General features: G+C 43.8%; 2 protein-coding genes and 1 long non-coding RNA gene across 4 annotated transcripts in view; 2 read left to right on the forward strand and 1 right to left on the reverse strand.

Moving 5' to 3' along the window:
* Nucleotides 1-730: 730 nt before the first annotated feature.
* On the forward strand, nucleotides 731-8,145 carry LOC308586619. Of its 2 annotated transcripts, XR_014007964.1 has the most exons (4): nucleotides 731-1,626; nucleotides 4,573-5,440; nucleotides 7,017-7,232; nucleotides 7,475-8,144. It is a non-coding gene; the product is annotated as an uncharacterized lncRNA (long non-coding RNA). The 2 variants fall into 2 exon arrangements; XR_014007965.1 differs by having other exon boundaries at nucleotides 732-1,626; nucleotides 7,017-8,145.
* On the reverse strand, nucleotides 1,640-7,006 carry APOBEC4 (apolipoprotein B mRNA editing enzyme catalytic polypeptide like 4). Its single transcript, XM_081193321.1, has 2 exons — nucleotides 6,263-7,006; nucleotides 1,640-3,174 (listed from the first exon to the last, which is right to left on the reverse strand). The coding sequence occupies exon 2, from the start codon at nucleotides 3,135-3,137 to the stop codon at nucleotides 2,088-2,090; it is 1,050 nt and encodes a 349-aa protein (XP_081049447.1). The 5' UTR covers nucleotides 3,138-3,174; nucleotides 6,263-7,006; the 3' UTR covers nucleotides 1,640-2,087.
* A 7,045-nt stretch (nucleotides 8,146-15,190) lies between the features above and the next one.
* The window catches only part of RGL1 (ral guanine nucleotide dissociation stimulator like 1), a 131,209-nt gene continuing 130,727 nt past the window's right edge, over nucleotides 15,191-15,672 (forward strand). The window contains exon 1 of the mRNA XM_081193288.1: nucleotides 15,191-15,383. The gene's annotated coding sequence lies outside the window, so the exon portion shown is untranslated. The remainder of the gene's footprint in view (nucleotides 15,384-15,672) is intronic.

The following is a 15,672-nucleotide window of genomic DNA, read 5'->3' on the forward strand; positions in this document are numbered from 1 at the left end:
AAGCAGCCATTTCCCTCTCGCCCCCCCCCGTTACCCCGTGAACGAGCACATGCGCAGAACTGCGCGCGCGGCGGGGTGGGGCGTTGGCCTGTGGGAGGCAATTGAGAGGTTGGCTGACACGTGACCTTGAGCAGGTTCCTATAGCAACGGATGGGCCTAGGATCCCGGCCTCCTAATTCCAGTCAGGGGCCAAAATGACGCCCGGCTGGTGAGGGGGGCGCGGTGCTGTTAGGCCTGAAAGAAGCCCCACGGCTGCTCGGAACCAGAGGGCGGTTGGCTCTGATTTTTGCTCAGTGCTCGTAAAACAAAATTGTTAGACTTTTGTATCTTCTGACGGGTTTTTTTGTGGTACAACTTTTCCCTTCTAATTCGGATTTCCACCTCGCCCCCAAGGTTATGAGGTGGACGCATCGCTTTTAAAAACAGCAGCCAGTGCATACCCCCAAGTTTAAGTTCTTTATCAAAGTAGGAACAGCAAATAAATATGTAGTGCAGTAAGAGAATAATCAAGCCAGCGATAGGATATACCTGTTTGCCTGGGAGGAGGCCTCATTTATATCTTTGGGGACTTATGTATAATAATAATAATTTTATATTTTGTACCCTGCCCACCTGACTGGGTTGCCCCAGCCACTCTGGGCAGCTTAGGACATATATATAAGCATAATAAAACATCAAACATTAAAAACTTCCCTGCCCAGGGCTGCCTTCGGGATTGTGTGCAGCATACACTTTCCTGGACTGGATCAGGGTCGGCAAACTTTTCCAGCAGGGGGCCGGTCCTCTTTCCCTCAGACCTTGTGGGGGGCTGGACTATGTTTTGAGCGGGGGAAAATGAATGAATTCCTGTGCACATCAGGCAGGTCCCACAAATAACCCACAGGTGCATTTTAACAGAACCCATTCCATGCAAGAGCACCAGGCAGGCCAGACAGTATTGTAGATGATAAAAATTAAAATTAAAAAAAAATCTTACCTGCACTGATGATAGTCATTGTTTGGATGGGGGGCTCCTCATCTGGGTTTGGCGTTGCGTTGTGGCCTGCTGGGCCTCCTGCTGCTGGCACCTCTTCCATGCTTTGGGGGTGGGATGGGGGCCCTCCCACCGGCAGCAGAGGCCAGAGCGCCGCTGTTCAGCCAGTGGGGAGAGCTCCTGCCTGTTCTCCCCACCCTCACTCTTTTCTCTCCGCCCGTAAATCTCTCGCCCCCTCCCCTGCCCTGGATGGTGCCTCTTTTCCCGCCAGCGGCACCTCTGCCTCCTCCTTTTCCTCCTCCTGCACCTCCTGAAGGAGGACTTCATGCAAGAACGTGCGGCGGCTTCCCTCTTTTTTGTCTTTTTTTCCAGGTAGCTCAGACAGCGGCCGGGCCAGGTTAACGACCCTCGTGGGCCTGATTTGGCCCACGAAGCCTAGTTTGCCGACCCCTGGACTTGATTGAACTTCATCAGATGCAAGTTTATTCTAGGAATAGGTATCCACCCACTCCAAACCATTATGCTTGCAAGTACTTTTAATAATTACAAAGGGAAGTTTGAAGAGCTACCTGTGATATCCACTAAAAAGCAAGGCGTAGCAAAAAGAAATTGAATTTCCAAATAACTCTGATGATGTCTGGGCTGACTTTAAGGTATTTTCTGGAGATGATAGAAGAATTGAATATTAGTCTTTTACATGCAGCATGTTTGATGATTGGATTTATTTTATTACATTTATATCCCAGCTTTCTGTTGGCAGGTACAAGTTTACAGCCAAAACTGCATAGAACAATGACAACAAATCAGTACAAAATAATTATTATAAAGGAAATACCCTTAAGATGAAAAGTTGTCTTAATACTCTAACAGAAAATGGAGGATGACGCTGTCCAGTAGCCACACTGACTAGCAGGATTGCCTTAGTCTCTTCATTCAGCTGCTCGAAGTTGGTGTTTCCTATGCTGGCATAATAGCCACAGTACATATGAAAAACATGCGTATAAGCATTTGAACTGCTTACATGCCGAGTGAATTGTCAGCCCTGCTTTCAAATTTTGAATGAGGTGAATTGGATCCTGTTTCTGTGCAGTTCATGCTCTTTAGACTTGATACTTTAAACTCGTTCAGTAATTCTTTCCATGTAAACAGATCTTCCGTTTGGAATTACTTGCAAACGTTTAGCTTTGCTTAATGACTTATCTGGCATTTTTAAGTGTCTGACAATATTTTTAGGTTGGGGGTATAGTGGCTGCTTTCTAAAACTGGAAAAAACATCAATGGGAGGTGTTGAATGGGGGGGTGGTATCCTCAGAGGGAGCAATCTACCATTCATCATTGGTGCTGGATGCTGAGAGTCTGAACTGGGCAAAGAGTACTTTTGCAGAGATGGCAGAACAGTTGAGTGTCCATAGCCTGGCTGAGGCAGGGTCTTCATAAAAGGAAATTTCATTCCTGTAATGCTGCTAATTTGTTGTGCATTTTGTCTGTCAGCCCATACTCTTGCAGGCAAAATTGGATGATGGAGACTTGGGTGTGATATATTAGTCACAAAACTGTTTAGGAGGGAATGCCAAAGTCCACCACACAGTGGGCTCAATGTCACCTGAGGCCACATGCTAGCCAGGCTTTGCAGAGCTTCACAGTTCCATGTGGATACTGGGAAATCCTCCTCTGTGTGGTACAGCTGTGCAAAATAAATGCAGAGTGTAATGTCTTGATACTTCATCAGGAAGTTGTACATTTTGCTTATGCAGCCATGCTCTGCCTCGTTACAAGGTGAGTAGTTTGAATAAATAATTATGTATCCAGCATTCTCATAATTGTGCACAACTGAATCTAGATAACCGCCTATTTCAAATAACATTGATTCTGGATGAATGTTGTACTCTGTGCAATTTGTAGCATGGCCTTTTTGAATTAATTTCCCTGATGAATGCCTCAATTCATAAAATAGAAGGTGTTTATTATGGGAAGGCATTGATCTGTATGGGAATCCAAAGGCATTATGAAATTCTACATAAGGAACTCTTGCTTCTTCACCTGTTTTTATGTGATAAGGACACTTGACACAGCTTTGGCTCACTGTTAGCCAGTAATATGGTTTTACTACTGTACCTTTATGTGCTAGGTATTCTTGGCAAAATGTTTCTGTTTCTAGGTTCATAGTGTATGGAAATATTGCTCCTGTAAGTTGGACAATCCTGAAACACAAAAAAATAAATTCCTAGTTAGTTATTTCCTCCCCTTATTTGGATTCTTTGAAGTTAAAGTTATATGTATATTACAAATTTAAGCCAGATATGAACTGGGTTAGTTGTCACGGCTTCTGTATGTGAACTATAGGAGCAGAACTTCTTTCTTTCTTTACTTAGGGTTTCCTATTAGAGAATCATGATTTCCTAAGTTCCATGGTTGGAAGCCATGGAAGGCAAAATAATTTACATTTGTAATATATGTATATCGGACCGGACAAATGTTAGAACATTAGCAGTGGCAAAGTTTTTATCGGTGGTTGCAAGATCAAATGAGCCCTATATTCTAAACAAAATGCTTGTTTAACCTGGAGGTAGACTGTATGAATTGTGTATTGTTTTGTAATGATTTGTTGGGTCTCTGGACCGTAATAAAGATTGATTATGATGATATACGTATATCCTAAGAAAGCCACTAGGGTTGCCACCCAGCGAGACTGACCAGAACAGGGGTCGGCAAACTACGGGCCGCGGGCCAAATCTAGCCCAATTGCCCTCAGGATCCGGCCTGCAGACGTTCCGTGGATTGGCGGTTCTGTTTGTTCATTTTTTCCCCGTTCATTTTTTTGGGGCGCCATTCCCCCCCCCACACACACACCGCAGCACCTCCTCTCTCCCTGCGCCTGGCTTCTCCGCACCCTTCTCCCCGCCCTGCGTAGTGGAGGAAGTGGGCTGGGCTGAGCTGGGCAGCGCCTCTCTGGAGCCAGCCAGCCCTTTCGGGCTGCTCATCCCTCTGCCGCCGCCGACAGCCTCTGCCGCTTGCAAGGCAGGCACAGGAGCAGCGGTTGGCAGAGCACAGCGTCTCTCTCAACTGCGGCTCCTGTGCCTGTCCTTGCGAGCAGCGGCAGCGGCAGCGGGACGAGCAGCCTGAAAGCAGCCCTCGCAAGGGCACAGGAGCCGCAGTTGGGAGAGCGCAGCACGGACAGCAGCATAGGTAGGCAGGGGGAGGGGCTGGGGAAAGAGAGAAGCCCCTCCGCCATGCGCGCCTGCGTGTGTGCGCTGTCTGGCACGCCACAAGGTCTGGGGGACGGTGAACTGACCCCCTCCAAAAAAAGTTTGCTGACCTCTGGACCAGAATTTTACCCTCTGGGCTAGTTGCTAGAATTGGCTATGGTGCCAGAAAAATGGCAGCTGAGCTGTTCTTTTGTCAGGTATGAGCTTTCTTTCTCATGTAATACTAAAATATGACATGGAAGATGGTAGCCACATGTGCTGTGCAATGCACAAACATGTAAAGGCTGTGCATTTTTATGAATATCAGTGTATGCACACTGTGCTATCTCATAGAAGACCACAGAGGTATGTGGCATCATTTCCAAGGGCATGTTTTTGTCATCTTCCCAGCAGATCTCCTAACAAGGCCAATGAATACTTGGGCCTCTCACTGCCTGCTGCCTGTACTGAGCACTGAGGTTTTGCAGGAAGCAGGCCCTGAGCACTCTGAGGATTTGTGGAAGCCAGGCCCTGGCTGTGCCAACCTTATATGAATCAGGTGCAGGCCAGCAAGCACGGTCAGGTGACAAGATGCACTGCAGCTGGGAGCAAGCCCAGGAGAGCTAGATCAGGCCTGCATTTCACTTTTGGTCTTTGCCACAGCAACTTGGTCTTTCGTTGAGCTCCTGTGACCCTGCATTGTGACCTTGCCTGGCTGGACTTCTCACCCACCTTGACTCTGGTACGCTTCTGGACTTCCTCTTGCCTCTGACCCTTGTTTGACTTGCTGCTGCTTCCTGACCGTGGGCCCACCAATTGGACTGCCTCTTGCCCCTGCTCCCTCCGTTGGACTTCACTCTGGCCTCTCGGACTGCCTCTGCTACCAGCACCAGCACCCGTACCCGTCTCAGCGTTCCTGCCCAGGACTCTTGCCGCTCACGCCCCGGAATGTCACTTTCTGAGCTGGTGTGGAGCCACTGTCACCTTTGGTAGGGTGACTTATGGTGAAGCACTGAAGTACAGATTTGATGGTATATCCAGATAGTCTTCGGATAAATGAAGCACTTATTTCCTAAAGGAAGGGCATTCAGGGAAACATTGTCACTCAGTTCTTATTTGAAAAATTGTCTCCCAATGAAGGAAAAAGAACTCTGCACATATTCAACGAAACTCAGCTTTAAATGCCAGAGTTATTCATACTGCAGCAGCTCTTCCAGATATTTTATATCCGAGGCACACTTTTTCAGCACCTAAAATTCTTAAATTCATTCTGCAATAATAGGTAGGTATTTTATGTTAAAGGTAAGGTAGGCAGGTAAATCTGCAGGCAGGTATACTCCATACTGGTGGAGCAGCAGTTAAAAGTTCCTACTTTTCCCCACCCAGTTGGGGCTCTGGGATGGGGCTGGGCTTTCTGGCAGTGCTGATGCTTCTTAAGAATCATTTGTGCTATATTTTCAGCTAAAGTTCTTGTTTTATCATGGGGTCCAGTGCATCCTTATTCCCTAAATGGAGGTGACACTGCTGCCCATCTTGGTGAGGAGAAAGGGATTAGTGATGCTTGGGGCCTCTGCTCCGACAGACATAGAATAGCAGGAGCATCCGAAATGGTGGATTAGTTTTCAGTGTGTACCTCTGTGTACCTATTTTTGCTCTAACAGCTGGTAAAAAGCAGTTTGTAGCTTCTGCAGAGAAATTAGTTCTTTCAAGCAATTTGACTTGCCAGATTGTGCCTTTTGAGGCAAGACAGGTAACATTTGCTTATGTTTGTGGGATTCATCAGGGAAAATATGGGGGATATTGTATCCTCCCCCGACCGCCTCTTGTGTGAGAAAGGCTGGGCTGCTGATTTTGAGCGACAAAGGATTAAATAGCCTATTCCACTCTGTGCAACCTGAAACCACCCAACTATTTTTTCCCTTCTTTTTAAAATGCAAACATGGGATTAGCCGTATCCTGCTCTTCAGAAATAGCCACAAAATGGTAAAATCATGCAATAAAAGCATTGCTTCCTTCCCAGAAATGAGATAAGATATGCTTTGCATTGCAGAAGCTAAGCATAATCTGTTACATTCTTAAGATTTAATAACTGAGCTGTACTTACCGTCAGTGTTCTCAAGTCCCAAATGCCAGTAATAAGCACAGCCTTACTTGAATGGTTCTGCTGTTTTCTATTGTAAATGTAAAAAATATTTCCCTATAATCAACCTTTCACTTTGAAAGAAAATAAGCTGTTTTTCTTCCTCATTTGCTTCTGGTACATAGGATTGTCGTTTGATCACTTTTATATTGTTGCAGCGTAGGAGTTTCAGTTGCTCAGCAAAGGAACATGGTTGTACCGTCAGTTTCAAGTGCTAAGATACCTACCTGTAAACATGAGCCTTACCTTTATTTTTTGAATGAGTGGCCAGTTCAGCTCTTGTGCCTGATTACAATTGTCATTAATGTATGCAGTGAGATCAATGTACATAGTATATTTACAGAGTAAAATAAGGAACAACAAAAGTATAGGTGTCTGCTTTAAAGATTTTACAATCTCAAACGTGACAGTACAAAGGATAACAGGAAAGAAAAGAAAGAGGCATGCATGAAAGAGCCAAATGTGCGGGGAATGACTGTTGGCAAATGTACAACAAACCTTTCCACAAAATCAGCAAAGGTTCTTATTTTTAAGGGGGGAAAGGAGGGAATATGATATAATAAGCTGCATTCCTTTACCCACCTTCCTTGGAGGTAAGGCACACTGAACTCATTGAGACTTACTTTTTAATAGACTTGTATAGGATCATGCTGTAATAATGCTCAATGTTTGCACAGCAGATTCAAGTGTTTTGACACTTCATGTTCATATCCTACAGCGCTTGTAATCCTCGCAACAGCCTGTACAGCAGTGCTTCTCAAACTCTGTGGTGGACCAGCAATTCCCCACCCCACCAATGTGCCAGGGACTGGTGCCATACTTTGTCCTTGAAGTGTCACACCCAACATGGGCTGCAGTGAAGTCGGTGTGGACCGGAAGCCAATGGCTTATGGGCGTCACTTGTCAGTGGACCACTACTTTGAGTAGCACTGCTGTAAGTTGTCTTTATTCCCCCACATTGCAGAGGGAAGAACAAGAGAGTGGCTTGCCTGAAGCCACCTAGTGAGTTCATGATAGTGACTTTGTTGCCACTGTGCTACACCAGGGTAGCTAGGTTTTACAAGGGAAGAATGCACTTTGCCCATCACTTCCAAAGAAGCAATGAACAGTGTATGTAGCAAATGGGTGTGTGTACTTGCTTTCTTTTACTTAAAGGAAATTCTTTTAATAATGAAGGAAGAATGACAATGTAAAAGATTTATTCAAATTTGGTAATTGAAGAGCATTTGAACAAGCTGGAGAAAAATGGCAGAAACAGAAGTGTAAGAAGGAGACAAGGCTTAGTATATGAGCCAAAGCAGCCACAGGATGGCAGTATAATAAAGATACAGTACTCTGTTTTATACACTTGGGCATGAGAACTGTGTGTACTTTATTTGCCCATATTTTAAAAGACCTTAAATTTGACATGTGCGTGTTTTATCTTCTGGTTCAACATAACAGGTTGCCTCTTAGGTATGCAGTATGTTAACTGTTGAATGGGAAGCTAAAGAGAGACGCATCTGGGGTGTTGCATTTCAATGTGCATGTGACCTAAGTTTTGTATCAGGCCTGCTGGGCGAACCCTTTGCTCCTCTGCCAGTTCCATCCTTGCAAGCCAGCAGGAGTTGAAACTGACAAGGATCCTGTGCTCCAGCCCCTCAGAATTAAGCATTCTCATCAAATCCCCTGCCAGCTTTTAAGCATGAAGTCTGCAGGGGAGCAGAATCCAAGAGTGTAAGTGAAAGAATCTGTTTTTCTCTTGCCACATACTCTACTCTCAGAACAAGGAACTGTATATGTATCAAAGGAAAAAAGCTAGCAAGAAAAGTGTGGAGCACAATGAAACACAGCTGATTGTTCAAGAATTTCGAGGGCTTCAGCCTTTTTATTTTAAACAGTTCTAAAGCAAAAAGCAGGTTTGTTTCATTTGCACCAATATAAACATTTGATGTATACTTGACCTGGATTATTTTCATGAGGAAATACTAAAGTCACCAAAGTCAATAATCCAGAACTTTTATATAGTATCATAGGCGCCGACTCCATGGGGCCTGAGGGGGCTCGAGCCCCCTCAAAAAATTTTTTGGGGGGGCTCAGCCCCCCCAATAATCTCGGGTGCCCTTCCAGCAGAGCGCCGCCGCCGCCCCCCGCCTCCTCCCCACCTGCTCCCTCGCCAGCCAGCCAGCCAGCCGCGCGCCCTAGTCGGAGAGCCCCGGCCGTCCCCCGCGAGATTAGGGAATCCCCGGGGGCGGGGGCTCCTGCCTCGCTGCTTCGCAGCACCACCGCCACTGCCAAGGCACTGCCGGGGGGAATTTCCTTCCTCCTGGCGGTTTCAGCCCCCGCGAGAACAGGGGAATCCCGACCGGCCACACCTCCCAGCCAGCCCTCTCTTCTCCGGCTAGCCCCACGTTTCCCGCATATCAGCTGTTCCGGAGCTGATTAATGGGCGCAGCACGCTCTCCCCTATTCGCTCACGAGGAGGCGGCGCCACTTTATTTGCATATTCATGAGCTTATTTATTATTCATGAGCTTTCCCGGGCCCCCCCAATATTTTTTATAAGTCCGCGTCCCTGTATAGTATTCTTAATTTTCAATTCACTACATGCTGTTTAAATGCTTTGATTATCAAAAGTATCTCTGACTATCAGCTGATGGGACTATATAACAAAATATGACTGCTCTGATTATGATTTTTTGATTTTTTAATTAGTTTTAAAATATACAACACAAAACTGCAACCAATAAACATCTCCCCCACCCACTTACAACCAATTCCTGGTATTAAAGGGATAATTGTGATATTATCCTCCCCACCCCCCCAGCATGTAATTAAATCCATCAGATAGGTACAGCCTAGGAGTATCCAATAGTCCTCCAATCTGACTGTACAGATGGTCAGCAGTACAATTAAGATACAAAATATCATGAAGATAATATTTTTGAAGATGCAGGTGTCAGAGTGTTTTTCAGCCCTTGTTATATACCATGAATTTCCACAATATGTCATAAAACACTTGTGGGTTTTTGAGTTCCTTTTAATATTCCTATTTTATGTGTTAAGCTTTTCCACTATGGTTATATGCCAGGCATTTTTATACCAAAGTTAAATATCCAAATTCTGCAGTTCCTATTTTAAAGCAGCATATAGCCTTGCTGCCACTACAGAACATCAATAAGTCCTTCATTTTAATGTCCTCATTTGACACTTCAAATATGGATTGATTATGAATTTCTCATGGACATCTGTTTGACCACTGTTGGAAGAAGAGCACTAGACTAAGAGAGACAGCTATTTTAACAACAATAAAAATCTTTGTCATTGTCATGGAAGAAGGTGTATTGTTGTACTCGGGTAATGTGGCTTATGAAAATCTGTTTTTCAGTGCAAGAACATCATTAGATTAGGGATTTATATAGAACTAGGTGAAAGTTCATGTGATGTATAATTTTGGTCACTGGAAGTGTGAAAGTAACACCATTCTTCTATTAGTTATATGAGAGACCATTTATGGTCACTAAATAAGGCACTGATACACACAGAGATAGAAGAGATGTTGGGAGCAGAAAACTGGTTTTGTTTCTTCTGGTAACACATTCTGTGAAAAAGGCCTTCTTTTAGTTCTGAAATTTAAGTACTGAAATGTCAGTATTCAAATGTGCTTCAGTGGATTTGTACGTGGCTTCATCTAGTAATTAAAAGTTCAAAGTCCAGGAGTATCACGTGGTCTTCAAACAATCCAAGGCTTCATGTTTCTTTGTAATATGCCTATTTGATTGTAAGGTATGTAAATGAAGGAAGGAAGGAAGAAGTATGGTGTTTTTGTTAGGCTCTTTTGCCTGGATGCTTTAGTTTCATTTTACAAATTTTGGGTTTGGCTCTCCAAGGTGTGATGGTGTTCACGTATCTGGATGGACAAATCTGTGTTAGGCCAGTCTCCCCCACTGCTCCAACTCCTCCCCCCCCCCCAGGTCTTGCTGATGCATTCCAGATTGGTCCCCTGATCTAGGATCAAATCATGGAAGAGTGATGTTTTATTCTGGACTGACATGACCTTCATCAACAACAACACCAGGCTGGAGAAAAATCTAGCATGATTTAAGAAGGATGTTGACATGCTGGAACATGTGCATAGTGGGGCAGCCAAGGTGATCCAGGGTCTGAAAACCAGACCTTATTTGGAGCGGTTGAAGGGGCTGCGTATGTTTAGCTTGGACAAGAGACTGAGAGGAGATATGAGAGCCATCTTCAAATACCTGCAGGGCTGTCACATGGAAGACGGAGCAAGCTTGTTTTCTTCTGCTCTGGAGGGCAGGACTGAACCGATGGCTTCAAGTTACAAGAAAGGAGATTCTGACTAAACATCAGGAAGAACTTTCTGACAGTAGGAGCTGTTTGACAGTGGAACTGTCTCTTTCGGGAGGTTGTGGGCTCTCCTTCCTTGGAGGTTTTTAACCAGAGCTTGGATGGCCATCTGTCATGGATGCTTTAGCTGAGATTCCTGCATTGCAGGGGGTTGGACTAGATGACCCTTGGGATCCCTTCCAACTCTACTATTCTATGATTCTACCCAAGTCTTGCTGGCTCTGGGACCAGTTATGGAGGGGGATAGACAAATGCCTGCCCCACCCCTCCTGTTAAGGTTACCATCTAGTAACATCTTGTGGAATCATTTTTTATTTATTTTTTTGCCTTTGCTGCCTGGGGATACAACAGTGTGCTTGCAGGGTGCTCACCACACGTTCTTGACCATTGCTGCTCATGGCTTATAAGATCTAGCCAGGATGGAATGACTGTATGGATCCAGGGAGTTCAGTGTTCGAAACAGTGTTGTTCTAGGCACATTTTGCAACAGGGAATTTCATTAGCGCGAGCAGTTTCTGAGCTCTGGGTGCAGTACTGCGCCTAAGATTTCAGATTAAAACTGCAGAAAGGAAGGAAAAGAGGACTTTTATGCCTTCCTACTTCCAGCTACCCTGAAGACTGGAGAAGAGACCCTCTTAAGAGTATTAGGGGGGTGGGCACTGGGGGAGTAATGGATGCTTCTCTGTGAGTGCAAGCAGCTGGGCGTTCCTTTGACATTACAGTTACAGATGCTTGTGGTGCTGAAGACAGAGGCTTGTGACTTTAACATGCCTGCTCAGAAGTAAGTTCCATTGAGTTCAGTGGGATTTCTGTTAGGTAGATTGCTAACCTAGGACACACCAGCATTTTACTGCTATTTTCATCCTGGTGGTCCTTGGATCATAGTTTAAGTACAGCTGGTCTTGCTTCATTCTGTACACAATATGCCTCTTTTTCTTCTACAGTACCAAGCAACAGTATCTGGAATTGTAGGTACAATAGTTTACTGTTACTTAAGACTATAAATATTGGGATCCATATAAGCTAGTTTACATGATGAAAAATCAGTTTTGAATTTGGTAGTTTCCTAATTCATCTACGGTGTTTTTACTGGACTCCTTCATGCCTGTTTACAATAGGAATTGCAGAGCATAAACATGTTATTGTTGGGATGATTGGTTATTTGTTACATAATTTGTCAGTGTCCTACTTTCAGGCCAAATGTAACAACTTTGTTCTTGGAAGACTAAGGCATCATAAATCGTGCAGCACAAAGCTCTTTACTCTGGATTTTGTGAGAGAGTTTGCAAATTCCAACGTCTGTTTACGGCATGTGGTTGATATTCTCCCAGCATTTGTAACAATAGCTTTCATTTTATTAATTTTTATTTGATTTCATATTTGTGTCCTGCTTTTCAAGCAGCAAAACTGAGCTCAAATCATAACAAGAGAACAAAAAACCCCACCAAAACATTTAAGTAAATATCAATATAATACCTAGAAACAAAAATACACCAGTAATACAAAAACAATAATAAAAAGCCCAGAAATGTTATCTGGAGATTTGGAGTGGGGCTACTATCAATATGTTGATGATCCCCAGCTGAACGTTCAACCATAGTGTACAAGGTGATAACAAATAAAACTATAAATTCAAGTCTACAATGCATGATTTTTGAAATCCACTGCCACTCTATGATATAACAGCTATGAGTTTATGTGCCTTTAAAAGGCAAATTAATTCATGGAGGGTAGATATTTTGATTTTGTTGGTTATATGGAAGTTCCATACCAGTTGCTGGGGAGCAGCAGCAGGTGAGAGAGCTGTTGCCTTGAGGCTCTATATGTGGGTTTGCTGTTTGTTTGTGATGACCAGCTTGTTCTCTTGGCAGAACTCTATTAGCCTTTGCCCTGCTTCGTTTTGAACTCCAAGGCCAAACTTGCCAGTTGTTCCTTTTATCTCTTGACTCCCTACTTTAGCATTCCAATCCCCTATAATGAGAAGAACATCCTACTTTGGTGTCATTTCTATAAGGTGTTGTAAGTCTTCATAGAATTGGTCAATTTCAGTTTCTTCATCACCAGTGGTTGGTGCATAAACTTGGATTACTGTGATGTTAAAAGGTCTGCCTTGGATTTGTATTGAGATCATTCTATCATTTTTGAGATTGCATCCCAGTACAGCTCTCGCCACTCTTTTGTTGACTATGAGGGCCACTCCATTTCTTTTACGGGATTCTTGCCCACAGTAGTAGATATGATGGTCATCCGAACTGAATTCGCCCATTCCTGTCCATTTTAGTTCACTGATGCCCAGGATGTCAATATTTCTTCTTGCCATCTCATTTTTGACCACATCCAACTTACTAAGGTTCATGGTTCTTACATTCCAGGTTCCTATGCAATATTTTTCTTTACAGCATTGGACTTTCCTTTCGCTTCCAGGCATATCCGCAACTGAGCGTCCTTTCGGCTTTGGCCCAGCCGCTTCATCAGCTCTGAATCTACTTGTACCTGTCCTCCGCTCTTCCTCAGTAGCATGTTGGACGCCTTCCGACCTGAGGGGCTCATCTTCCAGCATCATAACTTTTATATGCCTGTTGTCTTTGTCCATGGAGTTTTCTTGGCAGGGATACTGGAGTGGCTTGCCGGTTCCTGCTCCAGGTGGATCACGTTTGGTCAAAACTCTCCACTATGACCTGTCCATCTTGGGTGGCCCTGCATGGCATAGCTCATAGCTTCTCTGAGTTATTCAAGCCCCTCACCACGGCAAGGCAGTGATCCATGAAGGGGCTTATATTAAGATCAATAAAACCAAGATTTACAATGTAAAAGACATGGTGCAAAAGCAAAAAAGGATGAGCAGGGAAATGGCAGACAAACAAACCCAGGCACCAGTTCATAATGTTCATAATATAAACCATAATATAAAGTTCATAATATAAACCAGTTTATAATGACTTTTTGGAATGGAAACACTTTAGGGAGAGGAGGAGCCCAATAGAAGTGGCCCTTCAGCAGAGTAGAAAGTGCCTTTGCTCTCCTCCTGCTGTTGTGACAATTGAGAGAGAAGCCCCAGTGGAGTGACGCTGCTTCCTTGCTTCTCTTGGCTTCATACTGAGCCTAGCAGCATGGAGCCCTGGCTCTCCTTACTTCTGTATGGCTTCTACTTCTCCTTTTCTGCCTTCCTCATTTTCCCTCTCAACAAGCTTTTTAAATGACCTGGTTTCCTTGCCAGGCCAGGCCTCTGTCGCTGTCTGTCAACCAGTTGAGTAGGTGCATACCCAGAGGCAACTGACTGCTTGTCCTTACCTGGTCCACCTGCAGCAGAACCAGGAAGAGGAAACATTCAGCTAGAAATGGAGATGTGGGATTTATTCAGCTTACATTTGACTGTGAACCTACCTAATTCATACCTGTCATACCAGTATGCAGCTGCCTTTTATAGATTCTCACTTCTCCAAAATTTGGAGTGCAGTTCTCCAGCAAAAAAAAAAAAGCATGCATGCAGGGAAAGCGCACATGTTAAAATACTTCTCTTTGTGAAAAGAGTACAAAAATGCATTACATCAGGGAGAAACTTGCAGAAATATGTATATTAGGTGAAATGCACATGAAACTGCTTTCACATTTTCATGCACTTTTTAGAAATAAATCAAAAACTGATGTGGAGCTGACTTTAAGACTGGAATAATAATTTCCGTGTTGGATTGCTGAAATGCTCTCTGTGTGGGGATGCCTCTGAAAATTGTTTGGAAGCTTGAGTTGGACCAGAGTGTGACTGACAGAATGCTAACTCAGTCTGGCAGGTTGAAATGTATAATTGCAGTATTATACCATCTGCAGTGTTTGTTAGTTCATTTCCAGGCTTAACTGAAAGTGTTAAAACCCTAGATGGCCTGGATCAGAGTATCTCAACAATCATCTGTATCCATATGAATTTGATTGATTGATATCATTTCTGAAAGCCATGGTCTTTGTCATTCACATAAGGGACAATATTTTATTTTTCTGTGGTGGCACTAGGACAGTTGAATGCCCTACTTATCCCTACTACTGCTCACCTTTTGGCGAGCAGGTGAGTGCTTTCTTTTCCAGCAGGTTTTTCTGAAAATATGCTTTTTGTCTGCTTTGCTCTTTGAATTGTTTCTTGATGTTATCATGTTTCATTTATTATTCATGTTTTAATAACTTGTTTTAGATATATTTATTTGTCAGTGTTTATAATTTTAAATTTCTATTCCTTTCTTTAAAAAAATTCTAAAGGATTTATTTAAAAACCAGAAGGGTAAAAAATCGAACCATTCCATCACCACCCAAAAAATCCACAAAACCCTGGCACATGAACTAGGATCTCTTCATGCAAGTTCTCTAAATGTCATAAAGCTGGATTTATACGAAGAACAGAATTTTATGCTGTTTCTTTCATGCTCTGTGTGGCATAGATTTCTTCCCTTGAGTCTCCAAGAACAGATCAGTAACCTGTGTCTGATTTCATCCTTGGCTATTTGCTGGTAGAACCCAATGTCAAATGCTTCAGTTATCCTTGATAAATCTCTGGTCTGTACAGCGCTCTACCTGGTCAGATGATACCCCCAAGGCAAGAGGATCCCCAGTCCTTCCCTTCTTCCTCCTGGCTAAGGTACTGCGGATGTGAGTCTTGAGTGTTGCTAGCTTGCTGATCCTGCTTGCTGCAGCCCTGGCTTTGAATGCAGTCAGATGAAATCGAGGAAATGGAGACCTTCCCTGTGGTTCTCTCTGTGAGTAGCTTGATTCCATTTTCTGTGTGTTTGTATAACTATATAGAGATAACATTCTTGTTGCAATAATCTACCAAATATGCAGTTTTAATTCCTTCCAGGCTGTTGTAGTGTGGAGAGACATGGCTCCGTTTGCAATGCAGTGCATTCTGATGATTATTTTAAAAGATGCATAGTTTTTGTTTTGTTGCATGCACAGACCAACCTGCTGAACGGCATAAAGAGGATGGATGGGGTAGAGACACAAAGGATACGCTGCAGAGCCGTGGGTTCCTGACAGCTCAGGAGA

Source organism: Podarcis bocagei (assembly GCF_964188305.1).
Source record: "Podarcis bocagei genome assembly, chromosome: 5".
In the NCBI taxonomy this organism is placed as follows: domain Eukaryota; kingdom Metazoa; phylum Chordata; class Lepidosauria; order Squamata; family Lacertidae; genus Podarcis; species Podarcis bocagei.